The 12,635-nt window shown below is 42.2% G+C and overlaps 1 protein-coding gene across 1 annotated transcript in view; it reads left to right on the top strand.

Moving 5' to 3' along the window:
- Position 1: 1 nt before the first annotated feature.
- DENND6A (DENN domain containing 6A) overlaps positions 2 to 12,635 on the top strand; it is a 56,050-nt gene continuing 43,416 nt past the window's right edge. Inside the window, exons 1-3 of the mRNA XM_033926774.1 lie at positions 2 to 265; positions 9,036 to 9,074; positions 9,170 to 9,212. Of these exons, the coding sequence (XP_033782665.1) occupies positions 104 to 265; positions 9,036 to 9,074; positions 9,170 to 9,212 (244 nt within the window). The 5' untranslated portion in view covers positions 2 to 103. The remainder of the gene's footprint in view (positions 266 to 9,035; positions 9,075 to 9,169; positions 9,213 to 12,635) is intronic.

The raw sequence follows: 12,635 nt of genomic DNA, 5'->3' as shown, positions 1-12,635 counted from the left end.
GCGCGCGAGTAGTTCCTGTACCGTCTCCAGCGGCGCCAGGGGATTTGCGGATGGCTTTGGGAATCCTGCCGCTCCGCCGCTCTTAGCGCGGCAGAAAGGCGCCATGGCCTTGTGGAGCATGCCGGGGCTAGAAGAGAGGTTGCAGGAGCAAGGCCCGACTCGTAGCTTGGCGGAGGCGCTGTCGCTTCCCTGGGACCGCTTCTCCGCCTGGCTGCACTGTATCTGCGTGGTGGGCTTCGACCTGGAGCTCGGCCAGGCGGTGGAGGTGAGGACCTTGGTCTGGGGTTTCTATTGTTCGCGCGGGTCCGGAGGGCGCGCGCAGGGGGAGGCAATTCCGGTCCTCGAGAGCCGGAGCTAGGTCAGGTTTTCAGGATCTCCACCATAAATATGCATGAGATAGATTTGCATCTCAAGGAGGTCACGTTCAATCATCTATCAGTTAAATCACAAATTTTGATCAGGAATTGATTGATGTATAGAAGGCGTTAGTTACAGATTGATAGATCAAGAAACCGAGTACACGATCAGTCTTGATCAAAATCACTGAATAACTGATAGATGATTGAACGTGACCGAAGCGCTATATGAGTCGGAGGTGTGTTTTGACCTCCGCCGAACCCGTGAGACTGACTCACCGAACCCCTGGGGTCGAACCCAGGTTAAGAACCACTGCCTTAGAGTGTCTGTTCAGAATCCCATATAAAATCCTGTTTAAACAGCAGCATTCAATCACTGGGCTTCATGGCGAGGACAGCGTTCCTCTGAATCACTGGTACCCGGCGACTGAATGCTGCTGAATAAACATGTAGCACCTATGACGGGGGTGTCAAAGTCCCTCCTCGAGGGCCGCAATCCAGTCGGGTTTTCAGGATTTCCCCAATGAATATGCCTGAGATCTATGAGCATACAACGAAAGCAGTGCATGCAAATAGATCTCATGCATATTCATCGGGGGAAATCCCGACTGGATTGCGGCCCTCGAGGAGGGACTTTGACACCCTTGACTTATGTGAACCCTTGAGAGAGCCAGCAATTCTGGCGAAACGGGTCCCTTCGGTCTGTGGCTGCCTGCAACCTTTGAGATAAGTAAATCTGAAGATACGTTGAATAGTATATAGTTTTAAGAGATGACTCCGTGGAGAAGATTTTATAAAAAATAACATTAAAATAAAAAAGAATCAGAATAAATTGAAAAGAAATAGAATAAGAAAAAAGGAAGGGGGAGGTTTTTCAGGATCAATGAATGAAACGTGGACCCTTGTCAGACTTGGCTGAGGTTTATTCCCTGTCACCAAGCAGGTTTCTGAGATCCGTTTCCTCCCCCTTTTTTTTTTTTTAACACCTTATGCTTTGAATAGTGGAATCCTTTTGTTATGTTGGAACTATGTTTCATTCCCATTGTTGCTCTTTGTGACTTAACCTTCCCTTCACCCGGATACAATGTATCTGTATGTAAAATGTAAACTGCTTTGATTGTAACCAGAGAGAAAAATAAAGCAGTGTATCTCCATTCCCTCCCTTACATAGTGCTTACCAACATGCCACATTGGGGGTTGCAGTCTGGACAAGCACTACGTAGCATAGTGCATTTACCCACTGCAAAAAAAATGCACACAATCTGTAGCCAAGACATATGCATTCCTGGTGGCAAGAGAGAAGGCTCAGAGAAGCAGTTCCACTTGTGAACATACTTTCCCTCTGAACAAGTGCCCTTCCTTGCACTACTGCAGAGATTCTCAAATGCAGTTCTGTGCGCAACCCAGTCTATTTTTTTTTCCTTCAAGATTTCCACATTAAGATGTTTAAGAAGCAGAATAAGAAGAACAATTTTTTAAACTGCTGGAATCACTAAAATGCCTGGGAGAAAGAAAAAAAAAAAAGAGATGCCTAAGCTTGGATCTAGACTAGAGTGTTTTTCAGTGCTGCTCTATTTAAACGACCTTAATAGAACAAAGTTATTTTTAATGGTGCCCATGATCAACATAATACCCCATCGCCTCAAAAAATGTTTTATTTAAATTACCTCATTGATCCTGTGAGTTACAAGTCCTGTTTTGTTTTTTTTACAAATTCACATCATTCTGTATAACACCCTTGTATTCACCACAGACCATTTTCTATAACTTACAATTTATGTTCTGTGTTCAGAGCAAGATCGAATAGTAGTTCCAAATAGAGGTCTGCACGGGATCGGGGATTGCGGGGATCCTCCCCCCAGGTCTACGACCCCGCAGGGATCTCCCCCCAGGCTCATGGGACTCCCGTAGGGATGAAACCGGGGTTCCCGAGGCCTGGAAAGAGAATTAGTAGAAGATAGGCAAAAGCAGAAACTGGGACCAAGATGATGGAAAAATAAAATGTCCCACCAGCTACAGCAAGGGAGATGTTCATTTTTATTTTTTTTAGGGGGGGGAGGCTAAGCGCAAAGTGGGAGGCCCAGCCCCCTTCTCATGGTTATGCCACCAATTGTGTTTAGTACAAAATGAAGTACTTGCTGAGTTTGTTTTGGGGTTTCCAGTTCAGTTTTGGCACATTTTTCTTATGCAACCATTGTCCTGAAAAGCGTCTCTCTCAATTCTGCTTTAAATGATTTTGATGCTGTATTGTTTGATTCTTTACTCATTGCTGTATTAAAAACCATTTGTGGATCTTGGAAGGACTTCTCACAAGTTACCTATGCCAGATGGTGGAACCAGATTTGTTTGCTCTACAGATATGAGCTTTATATTGCCAAAAAATCCAACTCTTATTTCTTTTAACAAGAAATGGTCGACCCTAAAGTCACATGTCCCAATGTCTATTCTAATTCTTTCTGGTGATGTGCGCATCTATTATTTCTGTTCACTGTCATTTGTTTACATTGTATTTTATTGTTGGTTTAAATAAACTAAGACTTTAAAAAAAAAAAAAATCCAAAACTGTCAGAAGTAATTGCTGCTTTTTCTGTGGACAAGTAACTTTTATGGGGGGACAGAGGAGATTCCTGGTGGAGATGGGCAGGGATGGAGGGGATTCCTCATGGGGTCGGGCGGGGATTCCTCACAGGGATGGGCGGGGATTCCTCACAGGGATGGAGGGGATTTCTGTCCCCGCGCAACTCTCTAGTTCCAAATTCAAGCCTTACGGCCTCTTTTACAAAGCTGTGCTAGCGGGCTGCGCTGCACTAACGGCCCCGAAGCCCATAGACATTTAAAGGGCTTTGGGGCTGTATGATTCATGATGATACGCCCCGCTTGTCCATAATTGGCTGCAGGTGATCACGCAACATCGCTTGGCCTATCTGTGCTGCAGGGGATTTGATGCGCACAGTAGTCGAATTGTAACTGTTGTGATGGTACGTCGTGTGATACCTATCTTAATATTTTAATCCCTTACTAACTATGTCAAGCAAAATACGAAAGTGGTCGGATGAATATGTACAATATGGATTCACATGTATAACGGAACGTGATGGGAGTCAGCGTCCTAATTGCATGTTATTGCTAAGAAAGCTCTAGAAATTTTCATACCGTTTGTTACAACATATCTTTGCGAGCAATCCTTTTCGAGGATGCTGGACATAAAAACGAAGAAAAGGAACAGACTTTGTTGTGAAAATGACATGAGAGTGGCACTTGCCAAGGTAAAGCCGCGCATTTCTGAACTGGTCTCTGAGAGGCAACAGCAGAAGTCACACTGATGTGCAGTAAATTTCATTATTATGTTATTATTATTCAAAATATAGGAGAACTTTTTTGTTTTCAAAATTGATATTATTTTTTCCCTCACTGTATACCTAAGTTTTGAATTTGTAAAAATCATATTTTATTTTTCCAATAAAGAAGGGCTCGGTGAACACGCATATGAAACTGGTGGGGTTCAGTACCTCCAACAAGGTTAAGAACCACTGCTCTAAGGAAATGAAACCAGTCAACAAATTTCCCCAAAACCTAGTGCAAATACTAGTTTTGGAGCAGACAAGTGACCAACACGGACAGGCATGTGGGATCTCTTAGGGAGAGGAGATAGCGGCTGTTGTGGATGGGCAGACTTCATGGGCCATGTGGCCTTTATTTGCCATTATGTTTCTAACGCAGAGGTACAGCAAGGTGTATAAATAAAGATTTATTCATTTTATATCAGGGGTCCCCAAAGTCCCTCCTTGAGGGCCGAATCCAGTCGGGTTTTCTGGATTTCCCCAATGAATATGCATTGAAAGCAGTGCAAGCACTTAGATCTCATGCATATTCATTGGGGAAATCCTGAAAACCCGACTGGATTCGGCCCTCAAGGAGGGACTTTGGCGACCCCCGTTCTATATAGTAAATGACGGCCGATGAAGATCGGAATGATTCATCTCTGTGCAGTAAAGTGGCTACAGTTATACCTTCTGCTTAGGGTTCATAGTCGAAAACGCGAAGGACAATCGCACGCCGACAATACGGAGCAGACAATCGTGCGCCAGACTTAAAACTTAATTTTAAAATGCTCCAAGGGGGGTTTGGAGAGGGAACCTCCGCAGTTAAGTTAGTACCGTTTGCGTTGCCGTTGGGTGGGGCTGTTGGGGGGGCGAAACCCCCCCCCCATTATAAAGGGAAGAGGCATTTTTCCCTTTTTTAGGGAAAAACGTAAATTTCCTCTAATGTGAGGGGCTCCCCCCACACGAAACCCCAAGTTTCAAGTTTTATTCAATATTTGATTAATCGCTTATCGTAACTACTAAGCGATTTACATTTACAGAAAATACATAATAAAAAATAAATAAAATCTAAAAATCAATTTAAAAACAAACTAGACAAATTTGGACAGGGAACATTGGGAAAGAGGGGGAAGAAATACAATTTGTAATAGGAAAGGAGGGATAAATAAGGGTCAATACACAGCGGCAACTTAAATGGGGGGGGGGTTCCCCCCACACCTCCTCTCGGAGCACTTTAAAATTAAGTTTAAGTCTGGCGTGCTGATGTCCTGCCCGCGATTGTCCGCTCCGTATTGTCGGCGCTCGATTGTCTCGCGCGCTTTTGTCCCATCACCGCTGCTTGGTATAGGTTACCCGTGCCAGCCTTTTCTGAAGTGTGAAATTGTCTTTAGGTTTACAAGAAGCCTTAATGTCTATCCAATGCCTTTTTAAATTCCATCAATGATCTTATCCCCAACGCCTCCTCCACTGGTAGGGCATCCAAGCGTCTACCAGTCTTTTCAGTGAAAAATATTTTCTTGATGCCACTCTTGAGTTTACCTCTTTCATATTCTCCAATTCAGTGCTTCTCAAGCCAGTTCTTGGGCCAGCCAGTCGGGATTTCAGCGTATCCACAGAGAATGCATGGGAGATAATTTGCATGCATGCAGCTCTTAAGGGGACGTGGTCAGGGGCGTTGCCAGGACTTAGGCAGGTGGTTAGAGAAATACTTGAACTTTTGCGCTTGACAGTAATTGGGCCATGAGCCTTTGCACCAGTGTTTGGCTGGCATAGGTGCTCAAGCCCAAAGTTGGGCGTGAAATTGCCCAGTAAGCTAGTATTCTGTAAAGTCAGTGCCGTGCAGAACTGCCTTTATAGGATTTGTGTTTATTGCATGTCATTCTGGCACTTGATTTTGGGCGACCTTTACCAAATTCCCCCTTTGATGTCGTACGTTTAAATTTACAGTTTGTACAGCGCTAATACTTTTCATTATATACAAAACATTAATTATTATTATTGATTTATTGATTTTAAATTTTTCCAAGAAAACTTCTTGTACAGAATATTGAGAAAGAAACAGAAATAATTTTAAACAAAATATACATAGCAATTAGAAAATACAAATCTTAATCAATACTTTAAATCCCAAATATTAGATCCAAGACTCTTATTGAGTGAACAAATATATACGTAACAAAACATGAATTAAAATGCTAGCAGACTTGAAAATTCCTTGAGTGTGGGTGTGGTTTTTGTTGGGGTTTTTTTTTGGCCTATTTCCCCCTTTTATCATGCTGAAGAGAAAAGGAAAGACCAGAATAGGTGGACACCTCTCTTGTACCTTGATTGTATTTAAAGGTGAAGGGTTTGCTGTACTGACGCTTATTCTGGTTTGCAGTCACAAAGAATCTGTCGTGTTAAATGACAAAGTAAATAAAAGTACAGACTTTAGATCAAAATATGACTGCTATTGCAACTAGGTTAATCAGCTTTGGTTCAGGACAATATGTTGGTTATATAGGAAACTGGAAACTATCTGCTCTTACCACATCCTCTGGCAATGAGTAATTATGCTTTCAACGTATTGCACGAATTTCTTTCCATTTGATGTATTCTTCCTTACTTATCATTTTCTATAACTTTTGGGCTTGTGTCTCCAGAGATTCCCTCTACACAGTTATTTGGCCTTTCCTTTCTTTGACGTGTGCATTTTTTTTCCTTGTTTTGCGGACTTGTCAGGCCTGACGTACAGACTTTGCCTTAAGTGGTAGAAGTTCAGTTTCTTCCCATCAAAGATTTATATTAGCCATGTCATAGTTTAATTTCTGTCGTAAGTAGTCAATAATAAGCCAGTGTGCTATATCCTGTGAGAACCTCTATACGTTTATACAGCACAACTTATAAATCCTAGTATAGAAGTATTCAGATAGCTTTCATCACCATTCTGTGGACTAAACAGCAAGGAAATTATAATAGTTTCAAAAAGATTTGGGGGCCATTGATTGCATATTCTAATGATTAGACACTTTGGACACCTTTTTATTACATAGGACTATATTTAATGTGGGGATGGGGGAGGTATGTTATGTGATTTAATGGGTTTATTCCTGATGAATGGGGTGGGGGAGGGGTCTTTTTTATATGCATTTGACAATAATTGTTAGAATGTCAAGTGATTTGTACGAATTATTTGATTGAATTTTGTACACTTGTTGCAAGAGTTAAAACTGAATAAAGAATTAAAAAAAACAACATTCTGTGGACTTCAGCTGCTAGATCAGATCGCAGTAAGCAACACTGAAAGCTGTTTTGCCAAATATATTTATCAGCCTAAATGCTTATTTTAAACTTTTTTTAAAAAAAACCCTTTTTCTTAATATACTGTATATACTTTTCATTTAATAACTCATCTAAAATAGCTGCTTCAAAAGAGAACTCCCGACATGGCATCATGTTTCGCCGGAAGGCTGTTTCAAGGTTCGTTCCCTGTAACAAGGGCAAAGGTGGTTCGTTAGTTTAGTGCCAGCCACTTTGCAGAATCTAAACGCCAAAAACCCACGCCTATAATCCAATTTCCTATAAGTGTATAAGTTTCCAAGTTTATTAAGTATATTAATCGCTTATTCCAAATTCTAAGCGATGTACAAAATATTAAAATATTTTATTACAGTAATTGAAGGGAAACAAACTATATAAATGTGACTGACACGACAAACGAGATACAGAAGGAATGGGATGGGAAGGAAATACAAATTTAAAAATAGTAAAGAAGACGTGAGAAAAAAACAATAGGGAAAAGGAGAGCAGTGCGCATCAGAGAGTTTAAAAGCCAGGGAACAATTGAAGCGCCTGATTTAATCCAAATTTCACTTCTCCCTCCGTATTCGCGGGGGTTAGGTGCAGAGCCGAATAGGGAAAAATTGCGAATAAGTATTTGGGCCGGCTCTGATCCACCGTCACCTCCCTCCTGGCGTCCCCAGACCTTACCTGGTGGTCTAGCGGTGACGCGGGGCAGGAGCGATCTTCATACGCTCCTGCCCCGTGCAGAGCCGTCATCAACGGTGTCGGGTCAAAAGCGCGCCAGGACAAAGGCGCGCCCAGACAATTGAGCGCAGCGTGGAGGCGTGCGCCGCTCAAAATTAATGTTTTTAGGGCTCCGACGGAGGCGTGGGGGGGGAACCCCCCCAACTTTACTTAATAGACATCGCGCCGCATTGTGGGGGGTTGTAACCCCCCACATTTTATTGAAAACTTCACTTTTTCCCTGTTTTTAGGGAAAAAGTTAAGTTTACAGTAAAATGTGGAGGGTTACAACCCCCCATAACGCTGGCGCGATGTCTATTAAGTAAAGTGGGGGGGGTTCCCCAACAAAACCCCCCGACGGAGCCCCTAAAAACAGTAATTTTGACCGGTGCGCGCCTCCGCGCTGCGCTCAATTGTCTGGGCGCACCTTTGTCTTTTGCACCGTTGTCTATGAACCGTCATCAACATGGCTGCTGTGAGTTGCTCTACTGCCTTGATTTGCTCTTCCGTGTCCCTGATGACATCATCAGAGACGTGGCGGAGCAAATCGGGGCAGTAGAGGCCGCGAAGCAGCGTGTTTACAGTGCTGCGGCCGCTGCTGGAGCCAAGAGGTTTGTCGACCGTGGGAAGGGAAGGGGGTGGCGGCGGCAAGGGACTAGGGGAGCTGGCCAGACCGCGGGGATGGCGCGCATCTTCAAAAAAGTGTAGGCGGGAGGCGACTGAAGGAGTTTCAGCTCAGGAACGGCTGGAGGGTGCTGCAGGTGGCCCATGCAGGTAAACATTCTCACAGGAGGGGAAAGGGGGCTGCTTCGGGGAGAGGGGTGTGCTGGGAGGCAGATCGTTTTGCTTAGGGGGGGAGACAGAAGGGGGGCCACGGAGAGACAGGGAGGAACTGGAGCGGGAGAGGGAAAGGGGCCTGCTTTGGGGGAGGGGTGTGCTTGGAGGCAGACAGCTTTGCTTGGGGGGGAGGAGACAGAAGGGGGGCCAGGGAGACTGTCAGGGAGGAATTGGAGGGGTAGAGGGAAAGGGGGCTGCTTTCTAGCACCCGTTAATGTAACGGGCTTAAACACTAGTTTTAAATAACTTAAATTATATTTAAAAGTTTAAAAATTAGAAAAGTATATCTTTATAGAAAGTATGATGATTCAAAGGAATATATATGATAAAAAGAAAGAATAGAAGGGATCAATGACAATCTGAGCAACTTTCTTAAAGCACTTTGATAGATTGCTGCGCTCAACTCTGACAATCATGAAAAAAGTAAAATAAATTGTGAATTAGATGACGTGTGATGTGATTGCATAAGTTTGTAAGAAGTCATGCTGTTTTGAAAATTTTTTTTTTTTTGTAGGTCCTTTATCCTACACATTCAAAGCTGACTGATAAAGAGGTAGGTGTAACTGAAAATGGTTTGTATACCTCAAACATATTTCTTTTCTCTCGTTCTTTTAGAAGATTTATAATTCTTATTTTTTATTCTTTTAGAAATCCAATATTTGCTATTTATCTTTTCCCGATTCAAATTCAGGTAACTGCTTTTCTTTACAATCAATGTATTAGTCTTTGAAATGATCGCTGCATAAATCAGTTGGGAGAATTCAAAAGGATTGCAAATTTTAACTTTTTAGTTCAAAATTTTGTAGTACAAATACAAAGAAATACATAACAGGATAAAATCAATATTAAAAAACAGACAAAAGATTGTCGTATGATATTAAAACCAGATACTGTTGTCACTAGCGATGGCATCAACATAAGGGAGTCAGGAAAAAATAATTAGAAAACAAAGAAGTAAGTAGGGGGTACATACTGAAATCAGTTTAACTTTTATTGAGAGCATGCAATGAATAATTCCGGATTTCATACTAAAAATGTATAAACAGGTGCCAAAATAAGGACTAACCTCAGCAAGGGGTAAGAGAGCTGTTGTGTGTTCATTGACACTTTATAAGAACATAAGCAATGCCTCCGCTGGGTCAGACCTGAGGTCCATCGTGCCCAGCAGTCCGCTCACGCGGCGGCCCAACAGGTCCAGGACCTGTGCAGTAATCCTCTATCTATACCCCTCTATCCCCTTTTCCAACAGGAAATTGTCCAATCCTTTCTTGAACCCCAGTACTGTACTCTGCCCTATTACTCCCTCTGGAAGCACATTCCAGGTGTCCACCACACGTTGGGTAAAGAAGAACTTCCTAGCATTCGTTTTGAATCTGTCCCCTTTCAACTTTTCCGAATGCTCTCTTGTTCTTTTATGTTTTGAAAGTTTGAAGAATCTGTCTCTCTCCACTTTCTCTATGCCTTTCATGATCTTGTAAGTCTCTATCATATCCCCTCTAAGTCTCCTCTTCTCCAGGGAAAAGAGACCTAGAGGGGATATGATAGAAACGTACAAGTCGTAAAGGATTTTATTTAGCCCAGTAAGATTAGTCAGTGTGCCTGACCCTGTAGTTATGCTGCTTATCGGTAATGGAGGTCCTTTTTGAAACCCATTATATAAATGTAAATACAGGATACTGAAGAACTACACATTCAAAGATTTCAAATTTTTATGAGACAATCGCATTCAAATCTTACCAAAATAATTAACCTATGATTTTTAGAGGCTAGCCCTTTTTAACAATAGTAGTAAATAGTTATTTACAAATATACGAGTATGTTTGAATTTAAAATTGGCAAACATAGGGCTCCTTTTACAAAGGAATAGCGCGTGCCTACCTTGGACAAAGCCAACCTGATCAAGATGGTTCATCCTTGGCAACAAAGCAGACAGACGGGAAGCTAAAAGCTTTGCCATCAGAATAAGCTCAAAATTTATTAAGGAAATTGGTCAATAGGAATCCAAAAATGCTGGATTCTTGTCTGGTTTAGGGATCAGCACTATTAAGGCATGGTTAGCTTGAACAGGGAATTGTCCTGTGGATACCTGAAGGATGCCAATTCCTCGACAAAACACTTTCCTGGACAAGACACTTTCCTTCTAAGCGGGAATCTGGAACAGTACTGTAAGCGACTTACTCCTTAACCATTTGTCATACCAATCATTCAGAAGATCACTGAAAACCCATTTATTTGACAAATTTGTTTAACTTCCTCAATCGTTTTCCTCTACGTCTTCCGGTATGCTCATACCTCCTGTTGTATCTAACTGCATTACATGCCTGTTTCCTCCTCCGTCATGCTCATGATGTAACTTAGCTGCATTCATGCAACCTCTCTTGTTATAAACCGTCTTGAACTGAAATGTATGACGGGATATAAATAAACAAAAAAAAAACCAAAAAAAACAACACCCAACAAAGCTTGCAGTAAAAAACAGCAAAAGCAAACAAAAACAATACTGCAAGAAAATGTACAGGGTACAGGAGTTTATTAAAAACATGAAAACCAAAATATAAAAAGCATCTAAACTGATTGGTCTCAATATTCCTGTGGAGCGGACCCAACACGGTCCGTGTTTCAGAGGAACACGCCTTCCTCAGGGGTCCCTACTGGTGTTTCACAGAATATCGGAAAACCAGATTAAGTATGGGAAGCAAAATCGATGGTGAACTGGTGTGACTGTACGACGTGCCTTGTTTCGCCAGGTAAAGCTGCTTCAGGGATTCAAAGTTGCTAAGAACTCCAGTCACTTGTTGGACTGAATATGGCATTTGGATTGGGCATTTATTAGATGCCGGACAGTTGTATTGTCGGCCTGCAGAAGAAATTGTAGCAGCGGCAGTTGTGGTGTCGCCCCGGGCCATGTTTCTAAGCTAAGTACAGATTTTTTCATTCCCTGTCCACAGTTGATGCATCTTCAAAATCTCTGAGAAATACTACGGAACTGTCCCATTATTGACCTGGTATTTAAGAGTCGATACTCTGAATAAAAACCTGCTAGGCACCAGTAGCCAATGAAGCTGCTTTAATATTGGAACGATATGCCTCAGGGATCTCAAAGTCCCTCCTTGAGGGCCGCAATCCAGTCGGGTTTTCAGGATTTCCCCAATGAATATGCATTGAAAGCAGCGCATGCACATAGATCTCGTGCAGATTCATTGGGGAAATCCTGAAAACCCGACTGGATTGCGGCCCTCAAGGAGGGACTTTGAGACCCCTGCTTGAACCTAAAGGTTTCAGTGATCAAACGTACCAGTTCATTTTGTAAAACCTGCAAAGCTTTACAGTGGGCAGCAGAAACCCCTGAGTACAATGCTTTACAAGAATCCAACTTACTAAGGATGAATCTCTGAACTATAGTCTTGAAATCAAATCTCAACCACGTCCATGTTAGGAGAGTCATAGAAAACATAGGTATCCTACTGAAAATTTTATTTTTGAGTATTCATGTCTTCCTTTGTAACATCTGTTGTAAAAGCTCCAGCATCGCCATCTCTCTTCCCCTCCAAAAGACCGGATTGCAATTTTAAAGGGGCTGGATTTCTGGCATCCAGATTTTTGGACTTGTGCCGTATCTGCCTTAGAGCAGGTACAAACTTGTACTAGAGCATTTGTGCACGGTTGAGAATTCCAATTTTGGAGTTATATACATATGTAAATAGCCTTTTAAAAATAGGCGGCACGTTGAAAATGTTTGTAGGGGCCCTCAGTATTAAAAACACCAGATGTACATGGATAGAGGAAAGTGTTGATATACTACTGCTTACAGAATTTGAAAATGTGAATGGTGTGCATGCCACATGGACTTCACACCCCCACGTTGAAGCAGGTGCAAAGTGCACCCTGAGATTTGTAAATGCAATCCCTGTGAATTTTCCCTCTCCGAACCCAACCCTGTCTTTTACACAAATGAAAGTATGTATTCTGTGTAAGATCATGTTTACTTTAACTGGGGACCAATTTTTCTTGTAGGTAGATGTATATAAAAACTTCTGAATGTTATCCTCTCTTGTAAAAGCGTGTAGCAAAATAAAGAATGACATCAGATGAACATTTTGGAAATTCTTTTGAT

The sequence above is a fragment of the Geotrypetes seraphini genome, chromosome 17 (genome assembly GCF_902459505.1).
Source record: "Geotrypetes seraphini chromosome 17, aGeoSer1.1, whole genome shotgun sequence".
Classification (NCBI taxonomy): domain Eukaryota; kingdom Metazoa; phylum Chordata; class Amphibia; order Gymnophiona; family Dermophiidae; genus Geotrypetes; species Geotrypetes seraphini.
The sequence above is the reverse complement of the archived record's forward strand: the minus strand, read 5'-3'. Positions and strand labels throughout refer to the sequence as shown.